Consider the following 26,273-nt stretch of genomic DNA (forward strand, 5'->3'; position numbering starts at 1 on the left):
CTTCGCGAGTTTTCCCAGCACTGCTTGAGAGGCGCTAGGACCACACAAGGACTTCGGGTCCACTACACGCACTCTAGGGACTACACCAGACGCGCCAACTTGGTCAAAATATTGGGGGAGCAAAGCCTGGTTAGTCTGATTTTTTGTATGGGAAAATTGAAAAATCGTCAAATATAGGGGGGGGGGGGGAGAGCAAAACCATGCTTGCCCCCCTAAGTTGGCGCCTATGGACTACACAGGGGTCTTTCGGGCGATTTGGGAGCGAATGGTTGGCGCATTAGTGTTGGCAGGGCCCTACATTTTCAATTTCAATTGAAATTTTCAGATGAAGTTTGTAAACAATGCTTTCAATCGTCAATGGAAACCAATGAGGTACAGATACAGATGGCGCAGATAAACATTGCAAACCTCTGGTTGTCTCTTTTGTTCTACCGCTGATCAAATGCAACTCAATTAGTGACGTCACTAATTGAGTTGCATTTGATCAGCGGGAGAACAATAGAGACAACCACACTGAAAAATATTTAAACCCAAAGAATAAGTTCTAAAAACTCAAATTTGGCTAAACAGCTTATAGTTTTTACTCAGCATTGGGTTGTTTTCTCCCTCACCCCAAACGAATGTTGTCAAAAACGAAGAGAGAAGCACCGACATATCCGTGCGGCTCCGTGGAAGAAGCCAAATTTGGGTTATCTTGACTAAACCTAAATTTGCGTCAAATAAGGCCTTCGCTGGGTGAAAATAACTTACCACTGGGTGAAAATTTTTGCAGCGATCAAATGAGATTTACCTAGTGACCACTATCGCTGTTTGACGCAAATTTGAGTAATTCCACGGAGGTGCGGGATTGCGTCAAAAGAACTTAAATTTGGGTTGATTTGTAGTTCCGTGCAGTGGTTTGCAATGTTTATCTGCGCCACCTGTATCTGTACCTCATTGAATGGAAACAAGGCGCCGTCGTCGTCGCCCAGCCCGACTGTCATCGTCACCGATGAACCGACGCAGACGCCACTTTGTTTCGCACTCATAAGCTCACGCACGCAGGCTCAACATCGAATGAATTTCTCTGTTTGAACTCCATTAATAAGTGTAACAACCGGCAAATCTGTGTAATGTTAATGTATGCTATGCATATTTTACTCAAATAGTCTATTACCCATAAAAAAAATAAGCAAACATACATTTTAGACAATTTGAAAATTTCAATTGAATCCCAGTCGGTGTGAAAATGAGCCGCCACCCGTCGTTGCATCGAAGAAAGTGACAAGAAGAACGGATGAAGCGAAGCGCTTGCATCTTGTTGTGAATGTTCCCGTCGTCGGCGTCCGTCCGATGCTGATGGGCGCTCGCTTTCAGCGTCATGTTTTGGTTTCGACGATGTAGGCCCCTGGTGTTGGGGACGATTGGCATTATTGTCGGGGGTGTGTTACCTGGATATTCTACGTTGGTCAGCTTCCTTCACTGTTTCTTACTCTCCACTGTCTCTCTCTTTTTTTTTTCTTTTCGCTACTTCGAACTTTTCGCTTTTCGAACTTTTCGCTATTATTTTTGGATTTCCTCTTAACAATTCTTTATACGTCTGCTCAACTTGGCTTTCAGTTTGATAGTGATCTGGAGCAATGGCGCATGACCTTTCCACACTCCCCGACCGAGATTTTCCGGCTTTCACGAAATTCGCTCCATCATGACTCCTTATACGCCACCCCTCATGGCCGCGGCGGAACTATGTGAAGGTTGCTGCTAGCTGTCCGGTGGGCGGTGGGTGGTATTTGATGATGCTCAGCGAATTTTCAAACATCTCCTTGGTTTTACTTTTAAAAACATACAACGAAACACAAATTTCGGACAGTCAGACACACCACTGGTTCCAACTGACGTAGCCGTTTCCTTCGTTTGCCCTAATCTTCCGTGACTAAGTTGTCCTCGCCATTCGGGTGCATATCGAAGTGCTGCTTTTAGGGGAAATGCGGGCATAACGCCCCCCGGGGGCAAAACGCCTTCACACGATTTCATCATATTGTGAAGATTTTCATTAGATACAAGCAAACTAGAACTAAAACTGAGTAGGTTAAGTCCAAGAACGGCTGCTATTGTCGAAAGAAAAGCGTGAAAAACGACGATTTTCCACATTTGGAAAGATTCCCTAATTTGCAGCGCACAGAAATTAGGGGAAAGAGGGGCATAACGCCCCGGCTAAGCATATGTGGTCATAAACCTCAAATGATGCTTATTTTAAAGTCGTATTCTGCCTTGGAGAGCAGTTTACTCCCTTTCCTAAGAGACTTCAACTTTTGGCACGCGTGCCCACAAAATTTCTCATTCAATTGCGAATTCAAAAAAGTGTTACTTTTTAGGTGCCGGAAACTGCAGGAGGCAAAACGCCTTTTTGGGTGAGGCAAAGCGCCCGCTGGCATTTCCCGCTTTGACTTGTTGTGAAATACCAAGGGACTCCATCGAACTCTTCCCAGCAGCAAATGAAGGAGTAGGAGGCGCATGGTAGTTTAATGGGTTGATTCCATATAATCAGCGCGCAATGTCTGAATTTCTGTGCGCTGCAAATTAGGGAATCTTTCCATATGTGGAAAATCATCGTTTTTCCAGCTTTTCTATCGACAATAGCAGCCGTTCTTGGGCTTAATCTGCTCAGTTTTAGTTCTAGTTTACTTGCATCCAGGGTACGAAAAACGGATCACGCCGAAAAACAAACGCTTTGTCCTAAGCGGTGCATGTCAGTAACAAAGGCGCTCCGCAACAAACGCATGTCAAGCGATGAGAGCAATAAAACAAATATCGCTTGCCGTGCGTGTGCCGATATTTCGGGTTTTCTGCTGAAATTTTCGACCCACATCATCGAATTCATGAGCATTTGGACGAATTAAGACTCTTGCCATCCTCAGAGTCGAGTTTCAGTTGTAAAACAATGAAAAAATCACGATTTGAATAGAACGAGACAAATATTCCTACCGTTTTTGTTGTGAACAAACTCGGGAGCGATTTTGTCATTATCTGCTAACGAAAAAACAAAGCGTTGTTGCCGTGCCTTCTTTGTTGCCTATTTTTCGCTTGCGGTGCCATATTTTGCGTACACTGCTTGCATCTAACGGAAGCCTCCACAATATGATGAAATCGCGTGAAGGCGTTTTGCCCCCGGGGGGCTTTATGCCCGCAGTTCCCCTAAAACATTGCGCGCTGATTATATGGAATCAAGCCATTAAACCACCACGCGCCTCATACTCCTTCATTTGCCGCTGGGAAGAGTTCGATGGAGCCCCTTGGTATTTCACAACAACTCAAAGCGGGAAATGCCAGCGGGCGTTTTGCCTCACCCAAAAAGGCATTTTGCCTCCTGCAGTTTCCCGGCACCTAAAAAGTAACACTTCTTTTAATGATTTATTTGAATGGGAAATGTTGTGGGCACGCGGGTCAAAAGTTGAAGTCTCTTAGGTAAAGGAGTAAACTGCTCTCCAAGGCAGAATACGACCTTAAAATAAGCATCTTCTGAGGTTTATGACCACATATGCTTAGCCGGGTCGTTATGCCACTCTTTCCCCTACCTTTCCATCCTTCACCTTTCACCTGTCGCCCGTCCGTCAGAACAGAAGGGTGACGAAATCGATGAGTCGTAGGCCGATCCTGTTCGTTTGCTGATGGGCACTGAATTTCTCAATCATCATCGGTCTGAGTTCCTCCTCCTGGCTTACCTGAGCGTTTAGGTCTCCTATGATGATCTTGACGTCGTGGCTTCAGCAGCGGGTGTACCCGTGTTCGAGCTGCGCGTGGAATGCACCCTTGCCATCATTAGTGCTTCTGTTGTGAGGGCTGTGTACGCTTGATTATGCTGAAGTTGAAGCATCGGCCTTTGATTCTCAACCTGCTTATTTTTTCGTCGATCGGCTACTAACCGATCACGAAATCCTTGCATATCGCACATCACGATGGTAACCTTGAGGCAGTCATCAAATGATTTTCAAAATTTTTATATTCAAATCCATTTATCAAACTTTACATTGATGAAGATAAAAATATGTTTGAGCGACAGCTTCGCTAGATCTTCCTAGCTATATTTTGTTAATCAATTGGTGATGAATAAAACGTATTGCTTGTGATTGCGAAAAGTTCTCCACGTATCTCCACGTTACAAATTCATTTGTATTATATTGTGCTGATATATTTAACAAATATACATATGATACTATTCATACTATTATTGTTCGTCATGTATTTTATATTTCAAAATAATCCTTTTATACCTTTCTATTTTATTTGATAGTACATTCCAGGAGTACACCAACTCTACCAGACGCCATATTGCCGCAATGCTCCATCCGGTCGCCAGTGTCAACCAAGCAAGTTTCAAATCTACCAGTTCGAATTGAACTTCAACTGAATTTTCTTCCTTACATAATACCTTGCGATATGCGATGCCATACTTGAGGTGAAAATAATCATCCACCCAGTAATTCATCAAACCAGCCTCCAAAAATAGCATCTCACTTGTCTGCAGTCTCGGAATTAAAGCATTCCGAACAGTAACAAAATAGAAGAACAGCTGGGTACCTATAGCGAATTGGTCCAGAATAACATACGGGCTTTGATCTTGTCCTGTGTTTAAATTTATAACATGAAGCGGATTACGGATTTGTATGGAGCTTGTGATGAATGCTGCTCGAATTTTCTGGTTGCCAATATCTATCACCTTTTGAGGATCAACTTTAAAAACCTTCCTCAATTGAGGATCAGCAGTAATATCAAGAAACGATTCCGAGTGAACATAGACCGTGATATTGTATCGAATCAAGTCATCGAACGTTCTCGCATTGGGCTCGTATGGGTATTTCGCCAGCAAGGCCACAATTTTTGCCTCATAGGCACATGATAGTATATAGAAAAATATTGTTAGTGAGAAGATAATCAGCTTTTCTACTGTTGGTGCCTGATGGAACGTATGCTGTTCAAATCCGCAGATCGGAAATAGAACCAAATGGTTTTTGAAGTGCTTTGAAAAAATTATCATTAAAAAACCACAGCTGGATATGACTAGCGCAAGAGTTATCCAAACTTCATACCTGAATGGAGCTATGAGCAGTTGAAGTACTGAAACTCGGTTTCCTCGAGGTATCGCGATATGAAGGGAGTTGGGAATCCCTGAATACATGAAATAAGGATCGAATTCACTCGAACGTAATGAATTCAAATTCATATCGTACATCGTTTTGGTTTTATTTATGTAGACTGCTTTATCGAAGCAAACCCGTTGGGACTGGTTATGGCTGCAGTGAATGTAGTGAAATTGTGAGCTTCCGTTGATTCTTGAAACTGTGTTCCGCACCCATTCAATAAGGCGACCCTTCCGTTGTTTTAGCTTGCTATCATTTTCCTCATCAGGTTTGAACACTGATACTTGCATTTCATAACCACCGAGATCCCGTGTTTGATCCGGAAACAACTGAACAAATGGTACAAACCCAGTTTCGTTAAAATATATTTTTCTGAAGGTAAACTCGAATGTAACTGTTAAGTGCTGAGTATGAATAAATATTGTGTTGTACAGTCTTGCAGTGTTGAATATACCAATTAAACCTTTGATATCAAAGTGATAATCCTCTTGGTAAAGTACAACAGTCTTGGTGAACAGTCGAAACTGATCGCTTACCAATAAGTTCCATATCCAGCTAGAGACCGTACTGAAGTCATCACAGAAAATTACGATCATCGTTGGTCGTAGCTTGGTGAACGTTTTACTCCCATAGTTGTAAACTATTTTAGGAAAAGTAGCCAGTTGCGGTGAGGACAGTATTGCATCGATGATAGATTTCTGTGAAGTATCTTTTGCAATGTTGTAAAACCAGCATTCGAACAAACCAATATATTCACCAGCGAAATGATTGATAACGGCTGTGGTGTAGGCAAGAACTTCCTCATCGTAGTCTTCGTTGGATGTTTTACAAAAAGTGGTGGAAAATGTGAGTAGCAACACGAACCACGCGCGTTTCATAACTGACGATGGACACATTTGATATGGTGAATAAAGTGAACGTGTGACTTCCTGACTACCAATAGAGCCGCATCAATATAATGATAGGGGTGAATTGAGTATATCATTATAAACTCTTAACGTTAATAGCGTTTAAAAGCTAAAAATATATGGTGTAACGTACTGCATATAGGTATGTAGGGTGCCTGTACCAGAATAGAGGTATATACTAGTGTTGCTCAATATAGTCCATATCTAAAATTGTTAACATTACCCGCTAAAATTAATGTTTAAACTTATTGCGGTCTTTTTTTTACCTTTTCATTTCAATTCTTTGTAGCATTTGTTTGAAAAATCCCAGCAATCTGAATTTTTCTGAGATTTTTTTTTCGCGGAAATATCTTTCTCAGAAATGAAAAGCACTGAACGACCCCTAAGGGTGCTCTCTAGGATACAAATACGATCTTGGGGTAGTTTTCGGCCCCAAACTTTGGACTGCTCGCAAAAATCAGTGACTTGACTGATTTCGGAGCTATTTGACTGAAATGAAACGAGTATCGAAATAGTTTTGAAACCCATTGGAGAAATCCGAAATTAACCACTATGACCACCGGAAACCTTCTACATCTGAAAAAAAAAATCGCTTTAGAGATCCTAACTTTGCAATCCAACAAGTAATCAGGACCGTTCAACAATCGTTGGGAAGGTATTTACGTACGTGGACTCCGATTAAAGGCATACCTAAATACTTGAAAATATACAAATGTTATTCACTCTTTCCTTTTTTTGCATAACTTTTCTGTACACTTCTCTTTTGTATGGGTTCTGGTCTCCTGGAGGGATTCACCGGTAAATCCTTTAAAATTTCCGCGGGCAATTCCTCTAAGAGTTTCCCGGAAAAACAATTTAGGGAATCCCAGATTAATCTTCTACGAAATTGATGGAACATCAATGGAAGAACACTTGTGGGAATTTTCATACGATCACACGGACAAGAAAAACTACTGAACGAATTTCGGGAGATCAACTGAAGAAATTTCTGCTAAAGAGATACCTGGTGGAAGGCACGGTAAAGGCTGGGTATGCTGCGCAATTCAGATCCTATTGTGATCCACTAGCCTCTGCCCAGCAACTCCTATCCCTACCTCCACGCGGTACCGGCTGGAAACTATGAGCAACCTTAGGGAAGATCGGGTAACCAACCCCGGTGGGAACTTTGGTCGTAGGCTAACAGGGAAGGGGGGGTTTGCTTCGGCAAACCTGAGCGTCTGTTCTCCAGGAGGAGCGGCTCACAACAGCGTCTGATCCCCATGTTAGGGGCGGCTGATCTACGTCCGAGTGTCAGGGAAGGACTCTAAGCTCAACTGTGCACTATGGTCCTCCGGAAAGTAGGGGGTTGGTGTCAGGCCCTACGAGCTAGCCGTAAAAAACCATTGTAACGGAAAATCAGCAACAGAATAATACGAACCGAGACCAACGGCAACGACCCCAGCGAACAAAATGGACTTGCGATTGGAAACTCGGTACGTGGAACTGCCGATCTCTCAACTTCATTGGGAGCACCCGCATACTCGCCGATCTACTGAAGGTGCGAACGTTTAGAGGTAATCATACCATCTACCAGAGCTGCGGCAACACACGCGAGCTGGAAACAGCTTTCATCGTGATGGGTGATATGCAGAGGCGCGTGATCGGTTGGTGGCTGATCGACGAAAGAATGTACAGGTTGAGGATCAAGGGCCGATTCTTCAACTTCAGCATAATAAACGTGCACAGCCCACACTCCGGAAGTACTGATGATGACAAGGACGCATTTTACGCGCAGCTCGAACGCGAGTACAACCGCTGCCCAAGCCACGACGTCAAGATCATCATAGGAGATTTGAACGCTCAGGTAGGCCAGGAGGAGGAATTCAGACCGACGATTGGTAACTTTAGCGCCAACCAGCAAACGAACGAAAACGGCCTACGACTCATTGATTTCGCCGCCTCCAAAAATATGGCCATACGTAGCACCTTTTTCCAACACAGCCTCCCTTATCGTTACACCTGGAGATCACCACAGCAGACGGAATCTCAAATCGACCACGTTCTGATTGACGGACGGCACTTCTCCGACATTATCGACGTCAGGACCTATCGTGGCGCCAACATCGACTCCGACAACTATCTGGTGATGGTCAAACTGCGCCCAAAACTCTCCGTCATCAACAATGTACGGTACCGGCGACCGCCACGGTACAACCTAGAGCGACTGAAGCAACCGGATGTCGCCTCAGCATACGCGCAGAATCTCGAAGTCGCGTTGCCAGACGAGGGCGAGCTCGATGAGGCCCCTCTAGAGGACTGCTGGAGTACAGTGAAAGCAGCCACACAGTTCGAAAAATTAATGTACTATTACATGATATATAATGCACATAATTGGAGCGTGATAAATGGTGTAGCTTTACGTGACATTCTAAATTTATGATGTCATGTAAAGTTCATATCGAATGGTGTAGGTTTATAAAATGGCGCTGTCCTAGAAAATCAATCAAACACTATCATCACTTATCATCCACAAAAAAATGCACACTGGATAAGCTTAGCATTTAACGTTTATTATGTCTTTGAAATAGTAAGCATGTATGATAAGTAAGCGACACATTTTCGGGGGTGAAAAATGTCCAAGATCAGCAGCAGCCGGATCCGTAATGGAAAACAGCACTACCGAAGTTCCATTGTAAGCAGCTCGGTAGGCAGCATCCTGATCCGACTTGTTTCTCCGGGTAGCGTGCGGCTGTACGTGAATGAAAAGAATACTTACTACATATTAACAAATGTATACGATCTACTTCTAGAAAAACTCACTTTATTATGAAATAGGTAACTTCTTCCGCAAATAAACTTCTGCTGAAACTTTCCCTGCAGCAACCTCTTCGAACACGGTAGCCATGTTTGTTTTGATCCGCTTGTCAGACAAAACAGTTGGGCGTGCGCATCTTTACATTATAGTCATGTAATATTCGCTGTTTTATCGTTGAAATGTTATGTCGTCCCACAAATTCCAGAGATTATAGACACAAAAGACGCGGCGCGACACGGACACAACACTTATCGTTCTTACAAACATAAAAAGTAATTAAACATTTAGGGTAGGTAATCAAAATTTGAACCAAATTGCGGCTTTCTGAAGCAGTGCAAATTTTAAGTGATTTTTTCTCCCACATGGGAATAATTTACTACGGCAATATTGTATGCACATGAAAGCCACGGGTATAAGCTTTCTGTTAAATGGTAAAAAGTTTGTATTTGCACCGAATTTCATTGAAATATTTGATTTTTCATCAACAATGATTTTAATCTTAATTTGAACCATCGTAATCATAATTTGAACCAATTTTAATCTTAATTTGAACTACTGGCGGCAGCAGCTCGAGCAACTCACAAAACAGCCAATTCCATGCTAAACAATGAAAAATCACATGAATCTGCAAATTCTCACACCTATTTTTTATTTGGCAGTGGAATTTCAACTCAGAATGTTCGGAATTCTTGAGGAATTTGGAAACTAAATTTGGATTTTTTCATACCCCAAGAGTAAACAAAGCAACCACTAGCGCAATCTAGCGGCCAACACTAGAAGCTCACCACCGTTTACTAGTTCAAATTTAGATTACAAATGGTTCAACTTAAGATAACATTCTCCAAGTAAGAATCACTTAAATTTGATAATTTTATGACAAATAATGCGGAATATTATTCGGTTGGTCGATTCTACGATAAATAAGCTTTCATTTGACGTGTTCACATATTGCGTGTGATACAATGCATGAGCTGTACGAGTGCACCGAAAATGTGCTTTTTCTTGGGGGAAATGGGTGAAATCACAGTGATTTTTCAATTGCCTGTTTTCCATGACAAAAACGCTTTTTTCAATGCTTTTAAAGTCCATGTTATCAGGTTATGTTACGGAAAGCTGTTTAACACCTTTTTCGGGACAATATTTGCCTGAAAAGTACGTCGTTTTAATGAATTTTGAAATGGTTCAAATTAAGATTACAATTTGACTAGTTCAAAGTTTGATTTCTTACCCTACCTTTTCGTCGACCGGTTTCGGGCTCGATGTTGCCCATCTACAGGACGATGTCCAACTGATTACAAACATAAAAACAGCTTCGTACGTGCTACCGTACACGTCAGAGGGAGATGGGACTATTGGATGTTTTGTTTAGTCAAGCGGAAGAGTGGCGAAACTATCGGGGCATCGTCGTCATTCATCAGCGGTTGTTCAGCGGTGGTGATGAACATCGATTCCCATGCATTTAGTTGGGAAACTTTTCGGATGCATTTTTTTAATTTCGCTTGGTCCCAATCAATGGTGTGGTTGAGTTCCGTAGAATGTACTGCCACACTCGATTCGTGAACTTTCCCGTTGTCTGCGGCGGCTCTATGCTCTCTCAAGCGCGTTTTAAGTTTCCGACGGGTTTGTCCGATATATACTGCTGGACAACTTTTGCAGGGAATTTCGTAAATTCCCGACATTTCTTCCGGCGGAACTCTGTCTTTCAAGCAGCAGAGAAGCTCCTTCAAGGTGTATCCACTTTTGTAAACTGCCTGAAGGCCGTGTTGTTGGAGGGTGTTTTGAATGGAGTTTGTCAATTTTGGATAGAAGGGTAAGCTGACTCGTTTTTTCGGGTCCCGGTCAGGTTGAAGTGTGGTGGCATTTTGGCGATGTCTTTTTCTTTCATGTTTCCTAAGGATCTTATCTACAAATTTTCTGTCGTATCCATTCAATATCGCAGCTTCGTGGATCTTCTTTCTTTCCGCACTAAATTCTTCTTTTTCCATCGGTATATTGAATAACCGGTGCGCCATTGAATGGAAGGCGGCTTGTTGTTGTGCTCCGAAGTGGTTGGAATCGGACGTTATGTAACGGTCTGTGGAGGTCGGTTTCCGGTAGATGCCAAATTTCAGGGTGTTGTCTTCTTTCTTGGTTATCATCAAATCCAAGAAAGGGAGTTTGCCATCCGTCTCTTTTTCTACCGTGAATTTGATAGAACTATGTCGAGAGTTCAACAGCTGAAGTATCTGCGCTAGGTATCGCTCTTTCACTACTGCAAAAATGTCGTCGACATAGCGTCTCCAAATGCGGGGGAAGATTTTTTCTTTTTAGAGTTCTTCTTCAAAATCACTCATGAAGACATCGGCCAAAAGCGGTGATAATTTACTGCCCATGCTGAGTCCAAACGTTTGTTTGAAAAACTTACCCCTAAACATGAAGTAGTTTTGGTTCATACATACTTCAGCTACGGTAAGGTATGCTTCAACATGGTTAGGCGGAACTCGACAACGTTCTAAGTGCCTTCGTAAACTGCGAAGTGCATCCGGAACAGGTACGTTTGGGAATAACGCAGTAACGTCGAAGGACACTAGAATTTCACCCCGTCGTAGTTCGACATTCTTCAACTTCTCGACTAGTTCTATGGAGTTTTTCACACTTTTACCGTGGATTACCGGGTAGTTTTTCATTTCTCCTACTAACCAGGCAGCCATTTTTTCGGTCGGAGTACAAATATTTGAAGAAATGGGTCGCATCGCTACCGGATTTTTGTGGATTTTCGGTAGACAATACAACGATGCTACTTTTGGGTTTGGTACCTACAAGAAATTTCTTTTCAATTCCATATGAGGAGTGCAAATATAAAAATGGCAAGCCGAAAGATCCTCTCAATTCGTTGATCGAGGAAGCGAACAGTGCCCGACAGAAAGTTGCGCATCTGATGGGGGAGGAAAAACTTGAAAGGAAATTTCTTGTACCAAACCCAAAAGTAGCATCGTTGTATTGTCTACCGAAAATCCACAAAAATCCGGTAGCGATGCGACCCATTTCTTCAAATATTTGTACTTCGACCGAAAAAATGGCTGCCTGGTTAGTAGGAGAAATGAAAAACTACCCGGTAATCCACGGTAAAAGTGTGAAAAACTCCATAGAACTAGTCGAGAAGTTGAAGAATGTCGAACTACGACGGGGTGAAATTCTAGTGTCCTTCGACGTTACTGCGTTATTCCCAAACGTACCTGTTCCGGATGCACTTCGCAGTTTACGAAGGCACTTAGAACGTTGTCGAGTTCCGCCTAACCATGTTGAAGCATACCTTACCGTAGCTGAAGTATGTATGAACCAAAACTACTTCATGTTTAGGGGTAAGTTTTTCAAACAAACGTTTGGACTCAGCATGGGCAGTAAATTATCACCGCTTTTGGCCGATGTCTTCATGAGTGATTTTGAAGAAGAACTCCAAAAAGAAAAAATCTTCCCCCGCATTTGGAGACGCTATGTCGACGACATTTTTGCAGTAGTGAAAGAGCGATACCTAGCGCAGATACTTCAGCTGTTGAACTCTCGACATAGTTCTATCAAATTCACGGTAGAAAAGAGACGGATGGCAAACTCCCTTTCTTGGATTTGATGATAACCAAGAAAGAAGACAACACCCTGAAATTTGGCATCTACCGGAAACCGACCTCCACAGACCGTTACATAACGTCCGATTCCAACCACTTCGGAGCACAACAACAAGCCGCCTTCCATTCAATGGCGCACCGGTTATTCAATATACCGATGGAAAAAGAAGAATTTAGTGCGGAAAGAAAGAAGATCCACGAAGCTGCGATATTGAATGGATACGACAGAAAATTTGTAGATAAGATCCTTAGGAAACATGAAAGAAAAAGACATCGCCAAAATGCCACCACACTTCAACCTGACCGGGACCCGAAAAAACGAGTCAGCTTACCCTTCTATCCAAAATTGACAAACTCCATTCAAAACACCCTCCAACAACACGGCCTTCAGGCAGTTTACAAAAGTGGATACACCTTGAAGGAGCTTCTCTGCTGCTTGAAAGACAGAGTTCCGCCGGAAGAAATGTCGGGAATTTACGAAATTCCCTGCAAAAGTTGTCCAGCAGTATATATCGGACAAACCCGTCGGAAACTTAAAACGCGCTTGAGAGAGCATAGAGCCGCCGCAGACAACGGGAAAGTTCACGAATCGAGTGTGGCAGTACATTCTACGGAACTCAACCACACCATTGATTGGGACCAAGCGAAATTAAAAAAATGCATCCGAAAAGTTTCCCAACTAAATGCATGGGAATCGATGTTCATCACCACCGCTGAACAACCGCTGATGAATGACGACGATGCCCCGATAGTTTCGCCACTCTTCCGCTTGACTAAACAAAACATCCAATAGTCCCATCTCCCTCTGACGTGTACGGTAGCACGTACGAAGCTGTTTTTATGTTTGTAATCAGTTGGACATCGTCCTGTAGATGGGCAACATCGAGCCCGAAACCGGTCGACGAAAAGGTAAATGTTTAATTACTTTTTATGTTTGTAAGAACGATAAGTGTTGTGTCCGTGTCGCGCCGCGTCTTGTGTGTGTTCTTACGTTAGCACGAAACCTAAAAAATGAGTATAGACACAAAGTAACCTTGCCTCATTAATATCGTTTTAAACACAATGGAATATTGAAAGGCGACCTTTTCACCATCCATGTGCGATGAAATTGATAGAAAATTACATTAAGTTTTTGTTTACATGATCGTTGTTTCATTAGGTTGTGATTCACATGACGATTAATGTTCAGCTTTTTTTCTGTGCATCAACGACGCAGCCGAGAGCACCATCAGGTACGTGGAACGGAATCGACGGAACGAATGGTTCGACGAAGAGTACAGAACGGTTTTGGAGGAGAAGAACGCAGCGAGGGCGGTAATGCTGCAGCAAGGGACTCGACAGAACGTGGAACGTTACAAACAGAAGCGGAAACAGCAGACCCGCCTCTTTCGGGAGAAAAAGCGCCGCCTGGAAGAAGCGGAGTGTGAAGAAATGGAACTGCTGTGCCGTTCTCAAGAAACACGGAAGTTCTATCAGAAGCTCAACGCATCCCGCAACGGCTTCGTGCCGCGAGCCGAAATATGCAGCGATAAAGACGGAGGCCTCTTGACGGACGGACGTGAGGTGATCGAAAGGTGGAAGCAGCACTTCGATCAGCACCTGAACGGCGTGGAGAACGTAGGCACGGGAGCCCACGGCAACGGAAGGAACGACGACGCCAGTGCAGCGGAGGACGGAAATGAACCAACTCCCACGCTGAGGGAAGTTAAGGATGCCATTCACCAGCTCAAAACCAACAAAGCAGCTGGTAAGGATGGTATCGCAGCTGAACTCATCAAGATGGGCCCAGAAAAGTTGGCCACCTATCTGCATCGGCTGATAGTCAGGATCTGGGAAACCGAACAGCTACCGGAGGAGTGGAAGGAAGGGGTAATCTGCCCCATTCACAAGAAAGGCGACCATTTGGAATGTGAGAACTTCAGGGTGATCACTATTTTGAATGCTGCCTACAAAGTGCTATCCCAGATCATCTTCCGTCGTCTGTCACTTAAAACAAATGAGTTCGTGGGAAGTTATCAAGCTGGCTTCATCGACGGCCGGTCGACAACGGACCAGATCTTTACCGTACGGCAAATCCTCCAGAAATGCCGTGAATACCAGGTCCCAACGCACCACCTGTTCATCGACTTCAAAGCGGCATACGATAGTATCGACCGCGCAGAGCTATGGAGAATCATGGACGAAGACGGCTTTCCTAGGAAGCTGACTAGACTGATTAAAGCAACGATGGACGGTGTGCAAAACTGCGTAAGGGTTTCGGTTGAGCTATCCAGTTCATTCGTATCTCGCCGGGGACTGCGACAAGGTGACGGACTCTCATGTCCACTCTTCAACATCGCGCTGGAAGGTGTGATGCGACGAGCCGGGCTCAACAGCCGGGGAACGATTTTCACAAAATCCGGTCAATTTGTGTGCTTTGCGGACGACATGGACATTATCGCTAGAACATTTGGAACGGTGGCAGAACTGTACACCCGCCTGAAACGCGAAGCAGCAAAGGTCGGATTGGTGGTGAACGCCTAAAAAACAAAGTACATGCTGGTAGGCGGAACCGAACACGACCGGATCCGTCTGGGTAGTAATGTTACGATAGACGGGGATACTTTCGAGGTGGTGAAGGAATTCGTCTACCTCGGATCCTTACTGACGGCTGACAACAACGTGAGCCGTGAAATTCGGAGGCGCATCATCAGCGGAAGTCGGGCCTACTACGGGCTCCAGAAGAAACTGCGGTCGAAAAAGATTCACCCACGCACCAAATGCACCATGTACAAAACGCAAATAAGACCGGTGATCCTCTACGGGCACGAGACATGGACCATGCTCGAGGAGGACCTACAAGCACTCGGAGTTTTCGAGCGACGCGTGCTAAGAACGATCTTCGGCGGTGTGCAGGAGAACGGTGTGTGGCGGAGAAGGATGAACCACGAGCTCGCTGCACTTTACGGCGAACCCAGCATCCAGAAGGTGGCCAAAGCCGGAAGGATACGGTGGGCAGGGCATGTTGCAAGAATGCCGGACAACAACCCTGCAAAGCTGGTGTTTGCAGCGGATCCGGTTGGCACAAGAAGGCGTGGAGCGCAGAGAGCCCGATTGGCGGACCAGGTGGAGCGTGACTTGGCGAGCATTGGGCGCGACCGAGGATGGAGAGCGGCAGCCACAAACATCGAGTGGACAAGAAGTGCTACGAATCTCGGTTTCGTGTTTCAAACGGACTTACAGTGGGACAGCCTTGTTAACCAGCAATGTGGAAAAATTTATGCAAGCCTCCGATCGCTGTACTGCTGCACTTCTGCTGCACCAGTTGGCACAAAACTGAAACTGTTTAAATCTCTAATTCTTCCTCATCTCCAGTTTGGCGAACTTCTACATGGTAGACCAAGTGCCAGTGCCTTCAACAGACTACGTGTCGCTTTGAACTCGTGTGTACGATTCGTTTATGGATTGAACCGCTACGCACACGTGAGCCACCTGCAGAAAAACTTGATTGGATGTCCTTTGGAGAATTTTTACGCATATCGCTCATGTCTGTTTCTGCGCAAGTTGATTAAAACGAGTTCCCCGCCAGCACTCCATCAAAAGCTGTTACTGTTTCAAAGACGTCGCTTGCAGAATCTCATAATTCCGCCTAATAACTCTATGTGCTACTCTAATTCGCTGTTCGTTCGAGGTGTGGTTAATTATAACATGTTACCTCCTGTGGTGAAACGCTCGACATCAGAAGCAGTTTTTAAAAGGGGCTGTCTAAAGTTTTGGAACCGTGATTAATGTATAAGAAGTTTTAGTATATGTAATAAGTTTTTATAATAATGATATATTTGTATTATGTTTTATGTTTTTTTGTATAACCCGATAGAATCGTAGGTAGCAAACAAAAAAGGTTTTCCTTTACGCTACTGGTAAATAAACAAACAAACAAACAAAACCGAGTATTGTGGCGTACTATTGTTGATTATGTCTTGTCTTAATGATGTTGAACAAATAAATGTATGTATGTATACCTGGTGGAAACCCTAGATGAATTACCGGTGAAATTCGAAAGATGATTCCTGTGGAAGTATATGAGGAATTTATGGTGGAACTCACTGGGAAAACTTAAAAATTAGAAGACACTGAATGTTCATAAATTGGTAAATTGAGAGATCATATTGTGAAAAAATCGTGTTCTGCTGGGTATTGAACCCACGACTCCGTTTTCGCTGGACCGGCGCTTCAGCCAACTAAGCCACAAACTGACTCCAAGCTCACACCATGGTCGAGTGCATGGTTGCACATAAAGTAGACGCGAACATACGTTACAAACATGCTAAAATCTTTTTTAAAAGAACGAACTAAAAACGTACATGCATTCGTGGAAAGCAGGCGGACTAATTACAATGGCTGATTTGTTGTTTACAATTATGCTTTCGCGCATCTACGGGTAGCAGTCAAGCTGCTACCAGTCAGCATAGCAGTGTTGGTGGTGGTAGCGATCGGTTGACCACTAGGTTGATCCAATGGATCCCAACATCTCCCCTTAATAAAGCTGGTACGGGTCAAACCTCATCGGCGATCTTCGTTGGCGTGAAGAGCGGCGAGGCAACGAACCAGCTGTTTCGGTCTCTGTAGCTGACATAAACTCTGCGGAGCTTGTTGCCGAGACGATGGGAATCTGGACGTTGACGCTGTCACAGAAGACGACAAACGAGTCTCCGTTGTGGCTAGAGACACCCAGACCAGGCTCGGTTGAGCTGGCGCAACATGCAGTGGAGTCGAGTGTTCGGATGGTGCTGCAAGCGTCGAAGACATCTGTGCCACCGGAATGGATGGTGCTGAAGTTGGTAGCAAGGATCGTAGTAGAGAAGCACATGTTGATCAATGCTGACTTGGTTGGCGTTGGTATTCATTTCATTTAGACAATCATTGATTGATTTATTTGTCTTTATTTAAGAGACTTTCTCAGCCTTTGGCTGGCGCAATCATAACTAAACCGTAAAGTGACAAAATGTAAATAGTGCTAACGCCTAGAGAAATTCTCGATGAAACACTCCTAGAAGACTTTCTGTAGGAGCTTCCAGAAGAATTCTAGATTGGAAATCTTAGAGAAATTAGAGTGTACCTCCCAACAAGAGCTATTTTTTGCAATTTCTGGAAAAACTGCTTGTGATTTTTTTCAGAAAAGTTCCTGGTGGAACTCTTACAATCATTTTCCTAGACCAATTCCTGGTACTTCTGCGGGATTTTGCGGTGAACATTCTAAAATAATTCCGGATGAAACTCCTAGAGAAATTGTTGTTGCCATTCTAGAGAAATTCCCGGATAAACTGTAAGGGGAATTTTCGGAGGATTTTTAGAGAAATTCTCAGTTTAATTTAATTTATAGAAGAATTCCCATTGAAACTCCTACAGGAATTGTCAATGAAACTCAGGGTATTCGCGGTGGATATTTTAAAGAATTTCCCTTAGGAACACAAAGAGAAATAATTTGAAAAATTCTTGGAGAAGTTCTTTTTGGAATTCTTTGAGTAATTTCTAGCATTTTCGATGGGGCTTCTAGAAGAATTTTCAGTGGAATTTCCCCGGTAAAACTCGTACCGGACTGCTTGATGAAACATTGAGAAACAATCGGTGGTTCTCCTAGAGAAATTATCTTTGGGACTCCTAGATGAATCCCTGGTGGAACTCCTAGAGAGATTCTTGCTGTAACTCCTAGGGAAATGTTTCTCTTCACACAGTCAGTCAATTCGTAGCCGATCGAGAAACATCTTCTTAATTACTTATGGCTACGATTCTCACTAAAAACACTTCACAACAATCATATGGGATAGGATGTCTGTTAAGTAATTAAAACGTTAATACTTTATTTAATACTTTGTAAGATATTTACAAATATTCATTGACTTTCATTCAGTTCACAAACGAATATCGAACAGCTGACTATGCAGGCGCAAGTGAATGACAATTGCCGCCCGGTGAACTTCAACGCGTCTGCTCGAAAATTTTACGCACTGGGTGGAACTGCTAGGCGATGTTCTTGAGGCGTAACTTTCAAAGGAGCTGCCGGTGAAAGAATTTCCGTTGGGACTTCTTGAGGAACTCTCGGTAGAGTTACTAGAGGATTCCTTGGTGGGGCTTTAACGGGAATTTTTGATGGTACTAATGAAGAAACTCGTGGAACTCCTACAAGATTTTCTGGTGTAACTCCTGTTGGAGTTTCGATCGGAACTCCTGGAATTACTGGTGGAATTTCTTTAGAATTTGTCGTTGAATTTTCTGGTGGAATTCTTAGAGGAATTCCTAGTGGGACTTCTGGAAAAAATCCTCGTGGAACTCCTTGAGAGGTTCCCAAATGGACACCTAGAGGAATTCCTGATGAAACTGTTAGGGGAACTTCTGATGGTACTTCAAGAAGAATTTCTGTTGGAGCTACAGCTGCTTCGGGAACTCCTAGAGGCATAATAAGTGGAGCTCCTTGAGAGATTCTCACTTGAACTTTAGGTGGAATTCCTGATGGACCAACTGGAAGAGTTCTTGGTGGAATGGACCGAATTTCTTATAGGAATAATCAATGGAAATCCCAGAGGTTTTTTTAAATTTTTACCGGTGTAGGGAAAAGTCCGCTGCAGAAGAGTCATTTTCAACAATCCATTCCTCCAACAGGCTTAAAACCTCCTCACTTCTTCATTTTTATATTTTATCAATTACAATAACAATTTTCGAGTGCATTCATTCAACTCGGGAGAGATCTTGTCATGTACTGAGTTCACGTATTATGAAAAATGCATGCTTGTGATACACATTGCGAGCGTGATGCCGTTGAAGGTGGTCGAAGGCGCGACTGATCGAGCACGATCGAGGGTTAAGGAAGTGAGATTGCTAACCATCTATAGACCAGTTAGCCAAATGGTTTTCAGTTTTTGTAAAGAATAAACTCTTTAGAATGAAACATTGTTGGAATACTGTGAAAAATCTTTATTGCCGTTTTGTCCTAAAAGCTTACGTTAGATTTTTTCTGAGCACTCCGTCCTCTACTGCATGAATTCTGATTATTCCTCGACGTTAATTTTTAAAGCCACGTTTCTTTCCATCATCGAAATAGCTGTATATGGTGCGTAAAAATGAACAAGTACCGTAGATCCATTTGTTATCATTGGCGAAATAATAACTCCTCTTCCTATCATTGTTTTTTGAAAATCCAAATGAAAATTAAATATGTCCCGAAATCCGACGAGAATAAGCTGCACAAGAAGTAGAACACCATTCCAGTACGAACATCAGGAATCCAGCAGCACATCCGAGTAAAAGTATCCTCCAAGCTAGTATAAAGTCTTCTAACACAAAGCATTCGTTAGCAGATGTGTCCAGGCTTTCGAATTTTGATGAATAGGACGTTCCCAAAACTTCTCGAGCGTAGTCTTCTGCCCAGTATGTGAACAACCCAGCTTCAAGAAAAGTTTTTTCGGTTTCTTGAAATTTTTCGCGAAGTGGATTGCGAATGCCAACAAAGTGGAACATCACTGCACCACCCATTGTGTATCGCTCGAGGACGGCGAATCGACTACGACCTGTTCTGGGATCGTAGTTTTTGGGATCCATCATCGCATGCCGCCAGTAATTCGCGGTGACGGCATAGCCAAATCCAGGTCCACATTCGCCAACATATTTAAGTATTTCTGGTTTAAATTTGAATACCTGCTGCAGTTTCGGATTATCTTGAAAAATGTACGAATCGTTGGTATGCAAGTATACTGTGATATTTTTTCGTACTAAATCTTCGAACGTCTTTGGATCAGGCTCGTAGGGTGATTCCGAAAGTAAGGCCATTATTTTAGCTTCATATGCACATGATAGCAAAAAGGCAAACACTGTCAATGACATGACTAGAATTTTTTCCACTGTCGACGAATCGTGTAACGTACGGCGCTCGAATCCACATATTGGCAGAAGAATCAAATCATTTTTGAACCAATCAGGAAAAAAAATCATCAAAATCACACAAATCGTCAATACTACTACCAACATTATCCACACTTCGTAGCTAAACGGAATAATAAACAGTTGCAAGATTGGCAACTTATCTCCTCGTGGAACAACTATCAGTAAACAATTCGGGATCATTGAATACATGAAATGGGGCACTAATTCACTAAAAATGCTAGCATCCAAATTCATATCGTACAGCTTTGTTTGATTTAAAACAAAGGCTCTCTGCTCACAAGCCGAATCCATACGATCACAGTCGATCTTGTAGAATTCACAAGATGCATTGATTGCTGCAGCCGTATTTCGAATCCACTCAGCGCGAATACCTTTTCGGCGAGTACTAAGGTCCGTGGATGGAAGGGTGTTGATGACGGAAACATCCATAGTGTATCCACCAAGATCACGTATTTGATCGACGAACAACTGATCAAACGAAACTGCTCCGGTACGGTTGAAAACCTTTTTCGTATACATGAGCTCGTAACTGATTGCAAGCTTGGGAGTCCTTATGTAGATCACGTTGTGTAGTTTGGCGGTGGAAAACATTTGGTGCATGATATTGACTTCATAGCCGTGCTCCTCCTGGTAAATTGCTATAAACTTTGTGGGAGCGTGAAACGCATGTCCAATCAGGATATTCCACATATGTGACGAACTAGCTCTATAGTCATCACAGTAAATTACAACCAGCTCAGGATGTCGAGTGATTTGTGTAGGCTTGGAGATTGTCATCATCAATTTTGGCACCAACGATAGTTGAGGTTCTGCTATCAGGACGTCTACAATAGGCTCTTGGGGTGATTTTGTCAAGATATTATAAAACCAGCAGTCAAATGTTCCAGAGTATTTGTCCGCTAGATTCTTTATAATTGAGGATGTATACGTGATAGCTTCTTGATGAACTAAACTTCCGAATGCACAGGAATGACCGATAAATGCAACGAACAGCATCGCTAGATGTCCCATGACTAAAGCTGTAATGCAGTTGACTTAACATTTATGGCCCGTGCATAGAAATATGTTTTACTGGAAAATAGGCGTAATCTAAATACATTAGGAACTGTACAGGAAAGTGCATAAAAAAACTATAGATTGCTCGCAAGGATAATCTTAATGTCTTTTTGATAGCGCTGAATAAATATATCAAGTAGTGTTTATTAATGTTAGGATTTCCGCTTTAAGCTGCAGAGAGTAGGCAATGTTTTACCTGCACAGATAAAAATAATGTGGATTACAGCTAACATAGATGAATCGCATTGGAGAGTCCATCACGATAGTATGCTGGTGCTTAGTCAGTTTCCCGAGTGGTCCTCACTATTCCTTTTGTCCTCGGAAGGCGGGCAGGGTCAATCCCACGCCCGCGCCAAACTGTTTGCAGACATCAAGAACTGATGCCTACGTGGAACCAGATCTGACCTGCTGAAGGCAAGGCTGCCACTATCTTTCAGGCCCTATCAGCTGCACCAGAAGGTTGCTGACAGTAGGGTTTCCACCTGCCCCGGCCCTTACCGGGGACCCCTTTCCAACTGCGGGCTCGGATCCGACCCGACGCCGCCATAGCAACGCTACCAGGACTTTCTCTCCGTGACCACTTAATTGCTGTAAGGGCCGATTTCAACCAGAGGACACCGGTATGACCTACGAAACCGCCTTCGTACTCTTGTTCCACCTCTTGTATCGCATCTGAACTAGCCATTCTCCGAGTCCACGCGCTACCTCCGCTGTAGCTCCCAGACGATATGGTTTCCAGCCAAACTCATCCCTACAAATCCTCTGGACAAGATTGTCCGGAGTTGTATCCTTCCCGCATGTGGCAAGCATGCGGTCACACATTATATGAAAACGCGCCCAAGTAACATTTTTAGTTTTCTCATAGCATACAAGCTGTCGTTACAATCAAACTAATAAAACTCATTTTAAAGCTTAGTAATCCTTACAGCTCTAATAAACCCGCCATAAAACCCTATTAAGTACGAAAAGGCCCATCCTACAGGAGGTTGTAAAAACCATTTCTTAAAACTTTACATATGCCGCTTGGTTGTGTGACGTATTCTTGTAGTATACTCTAAAGCATAGATAAGATCTATTGTGTAGGTCACAAGAAGATCAGCAGGCTGGTTTAAAGTTTGAAAAGCACCTTAAAAGAACGATTAAAACCTTAGACTTCACACGAATCTGAAACTGAAATCATCACATAAATTGACAAAATTACTAATGTTGCAAAAACAATAATTATGTCGATCACCCATTTCAATAATATTTTTTGCAAATTTCCACGACGAAAAACTCTGTTGCTATATGTGAAAAAAATCATGCCAAAAAAGTTTACAGGTATAAAGCAATGTATTTTTCTGAATAAGGCGAAGCGCCACGTCATTTCGATATTTTTGCCATATTAAAAATAACAATTTCAATCTCGCTTGCAAAACAATGCATTCGAATCGCAACCCAAGTATCAACATGGCGCATGCAATTTGGAAGCATGCATTGATAATCGTGATGAAAAATATGGATGCCGTCATGCTAAATCCTTCTGGTTTCATTTAAGATTGCTTAAGACCAGATAGTCTAAAAGAAACATGTTCTAGGGCTGCTGTTCTTTATCATTACGGAACAAAGGGTTGCTAACACGTATTCATTCTTAACGCATAATTATTTGCGCTACTCAAACACTGTTAGGTTCTAAGAAGATGCGGGCTCAGAACGAATGCTCTTAAGATCTCGCCACTTTGCGAATACAACAATGTAAACAAACCGCAAGTTTTGTATCTTCGTCTGTTTCTTAGTAACGTTTCGTGCGTTTTCGATGCTGTTTCACCTGATTGAGTGCAAAGTAAGTACATGGTAATTACATAGTGATAATCAATCCTACAGCGGCTGTAGCTGTATATGAATAAAAATCAGTCTTCGTTCGTGAACTACAGTGACGCCGGAACCAGAGTATACGATGCATTCTCCATTCCCCATCAGTTGCTTAGGAAATCTCGATCATAATCGGATTCTAGCGCAAAAAGCATGGTTTGGTCCCACATCCAGAAAAATTAGGCCCGCCGAGGGTTTGCCAAGCAAAAGAAGAATAATTTTACCTAGTTGATTACTTTTCGTCTGCAGCATCAAGTGTCTGTTGATCCTAATGAAATCGCATTGCAGTAATATTCTTAAGCAAGCTGACCGATGCAATAATGACATGCATGCGGCTTTGGAAGAAGTTGTATGCTCAAGTTTTAATACGCACTTAACGGTTCGTTTACAATTAAATTTTTGCTTGGCAAAAAGACAAGCAGATAAGTTTTATTCGATGAACTTTAAGCTATCTATAAACTATTTTAAAGTTGCTTGTGTCGTTAAAGCTGCTTTACTATGAGAACTGCTTCACTAAACCTAAAAGGGTTTATTACATCCATGACAAAACCTCAATAAATAATATCTAAGACCAGAAGGCATAGAAATTGTTACTTGGGCGGGCACACGAACAAAACGTGTTCCGCCGTTTCCTTTAAACCTGTCAGAAGAAACCATGGCCTTAAAGGACCTGTGTCAGGTGGAATGTTACTTTCCCATGGCGCCTATTAATCCAACTTTCTACCCACGCGCGCTGTTATTTGACCATGGAGGCCATCCGGGCAGTCCTACATATGCCTCTTGTGCCGCGCATTTTGAAGCACTCCATGTCCTCTCTGGGCTTCCGGAGTTGCTGGTGGTCACTGAACAGCTCGACGAGCTGATCGGCTACACGAGTGGGCGGGATAACATCAACAAAAACCTTAGAAAAGGTCTGCTGATGCTCCGTGATTCGGCAGCTCAGGCCAAGAAAGAATATGATCTCTTGGTCGAGCGAGGCAAAGCGACTGATGCGGGTAGAGTAGAGAGGTCCACGCAAACGGACCGCCCCTCTACAGAGAGCACGACTAGGGTGCAGCCAGGTGGGGCTGCAGATAGAGCGAAATCTCGGCCCAAGCCAAAAGGCCGAGATCCGTCGACGAGGGGCGGCCAGTGAGGGGTAAACGCCCGCGCAGTGCGAGCAACCCCAAACCGGTCGCGAAACGAGCTCGCGGTAAAGAACCAATACCCCGAGACGAGGTTGTTATAAGTAGCGGTGACCAACCGATCCAAGGGAAGGAGAACCCTTAGATTACGGTTGGAAAGAAGAAGAGGAAAGAGAAGGTTTTGAGTAAAACTAAAGCGAAGCCTGCTCGTAAACGCACGAGGGGCGACGAACTGGTCCTCAAAACAGGGGGAAAGAGCTACGCAGATGTGCTGCGGGCTATGCGTGGCGAGAATCGTCTCTCGGAGCTGGGCGCGGATGTTAAAAACATCCGACGCACTAGAACAGGAGAGTTGATGCTAGTGCTCAAGAAGGATGTCATCAACAAGGGCTCCTTTTACACGGCACTAGCACAGGAAGTGCTAAGAGGGTACAGGTGAGAGTTCTGACGCTGGAGGCGACTCTCCAGTGTAAGAACCTGGATGAGATCGCCACCGCGGAGGAGCTCTCTGCTGCCCTTAAGCAGCAGTGTAATGTGGACGCGCCAAGCGCATCGATCCACATCAGGCGGGGCCCAGTAGGAACGCGACGACCAAGCTTCCAATTGCGAAGGCGAAAAAAGCGGCTGCAAATGGCATGATCTAGGAATGATAGAAGTCGGCTGGTCAGAGTGTCCGCTCAGCATCTGTGAGCCGACGGAAGTGTGCTTCAGGTGCTTCAAGCGAGGCCACAAGTCGTGGGCATGCAAAGGCCCCGACAGGAATAAACACTGCAGAAGGTGCGGAGTAGAAGGCCACTTCGCCAGGGAGTGCAAATCGACATCAAAGTGTCTGATTTGCACGGCGAACAAAGGCCACGTGAAGGGTGGGATTAAGTACCCAAGCATGAGAGGACAGAACGGCTGAAAATGACGCAGGTCAAACAGTTGAACTTGAATCACTGTGAAGCCGCGCAGCAGCTCTTGTGGCAATCCGCCTCGGTGTCGAGTGCAGACATCGCACTACCCAGTCAACACACGATCGCATATGATGTTGAATAGGATGCAAAAGTGGAGGCGTTATACGCACACTTTACACGCAGTCAAATGGAAGAAGGTACGCATATGGCCTCCACTTTAGCATCCTATTCAACATCATATAAGACTTTGTGTTGGCTGGGTACTTTCGGGCCCATATTGCATCCCCCCCCCCCCCCAAGAACTGGGTAGCGGATAAGGCTCAGAAAGCGGCAATCTGTACGACCGGTCGGTACCCCGTCCAGAATATAATCTCCACGACGTGTGAGGGCTTCGCAATTGCGAAGATCGACGGGGTCTACTACTGCAGTTGCTATGCCCCACCCCAGGTGGTCGATAGACCAGTTCTCAACCATGCTAGACTCACTGGCAAGCGAACTAGTAGGACTGAGTCCCTTGGTCATCGGTGAGGACTTTAACCTGTGGGCGATCGAGTGGGGCAGTCGCTCTACGAACGAGAGAGGTTGTGCTCTACTCGAGGCTATGGCGGGATTAAACGTTGAGGTTGCGAATGTCGGCAGCACAAGCACATATAGCAGGAACGGTGCGAAGTCCTTCATTGATGTGACCTTTTGGAGCCCGGGTCTTAACCCTAGCTCAGACTAGAGAGTTGACAAAGGGTACACGCATAGTGACCACCTGGCGATTCGATACAGTATCGGTTGTGGCGGTAGACGGCACAGTCGAGCAGTCGAGGATAACCGACACTCATCGAGGATGACTAACCTCGAGTTTCGATAAGCTGGCGTTTGTGGAGCGACTGCTCATGGAGCAGAACACTGACTACCTGTTTACCGACGGTCTAGTTGGTGTCCTGAGACGAGCGTGCGACGCCGCAATGCCGAGACGATCCATACCCAGGAATGGACGAAGACCAGTATACTGGTGAT

The 26,273-nt window shown here is 43.9% G+C and overlaps 1 protein-coding gene across 1 annotated transcript; it reads right to left on the reverse strand.

The window, feature by feature from the left end:
* Window positions 1–19,272: 19,272 nt before the first annotated feature.
* Window positions 19,273–21,976, reverse strand: LOC134286518 (uncharacterized). Its single transcript, XM_062848143.1, has one exon. It carries the CDS (start codon window positions 21,347–21,349, stop codon window positions 19,607–19,609), a length of 1,743 nt encoding a protein of 580 aa, XP_062704127.1. The 5' UTR covers window positions 21,350–21,976; the 3' UTR covers window positions 19,273–19,606.
* Between the last annotated feature and the right edge of the window lie 4,297 nt (window positions 21,977–26,273).

The sequence above is a fragment of the Aedes albopictus genome, chromosome 1 (assembly GCF_035046485.1).
Source record: "Aedes albopictus strain Foshan chromosome 1, AalbF5, whole genome shotgun sequence".
NCBI lineage: Eukaryota > Metazoa > Arthropoda > Insecta > Diptera > Culicidae > Aedes > Aedes albopictus.

Excerpts from the sequence above, each read along its gene's own strand:
- LOC134286518 (XM_062848143.1), bottom strand. The coding sequence starts at position 21,349 with ATGGGACATCTAGCGATGCTGTTCGTTGCATTTATCGGTCATTCCTGT.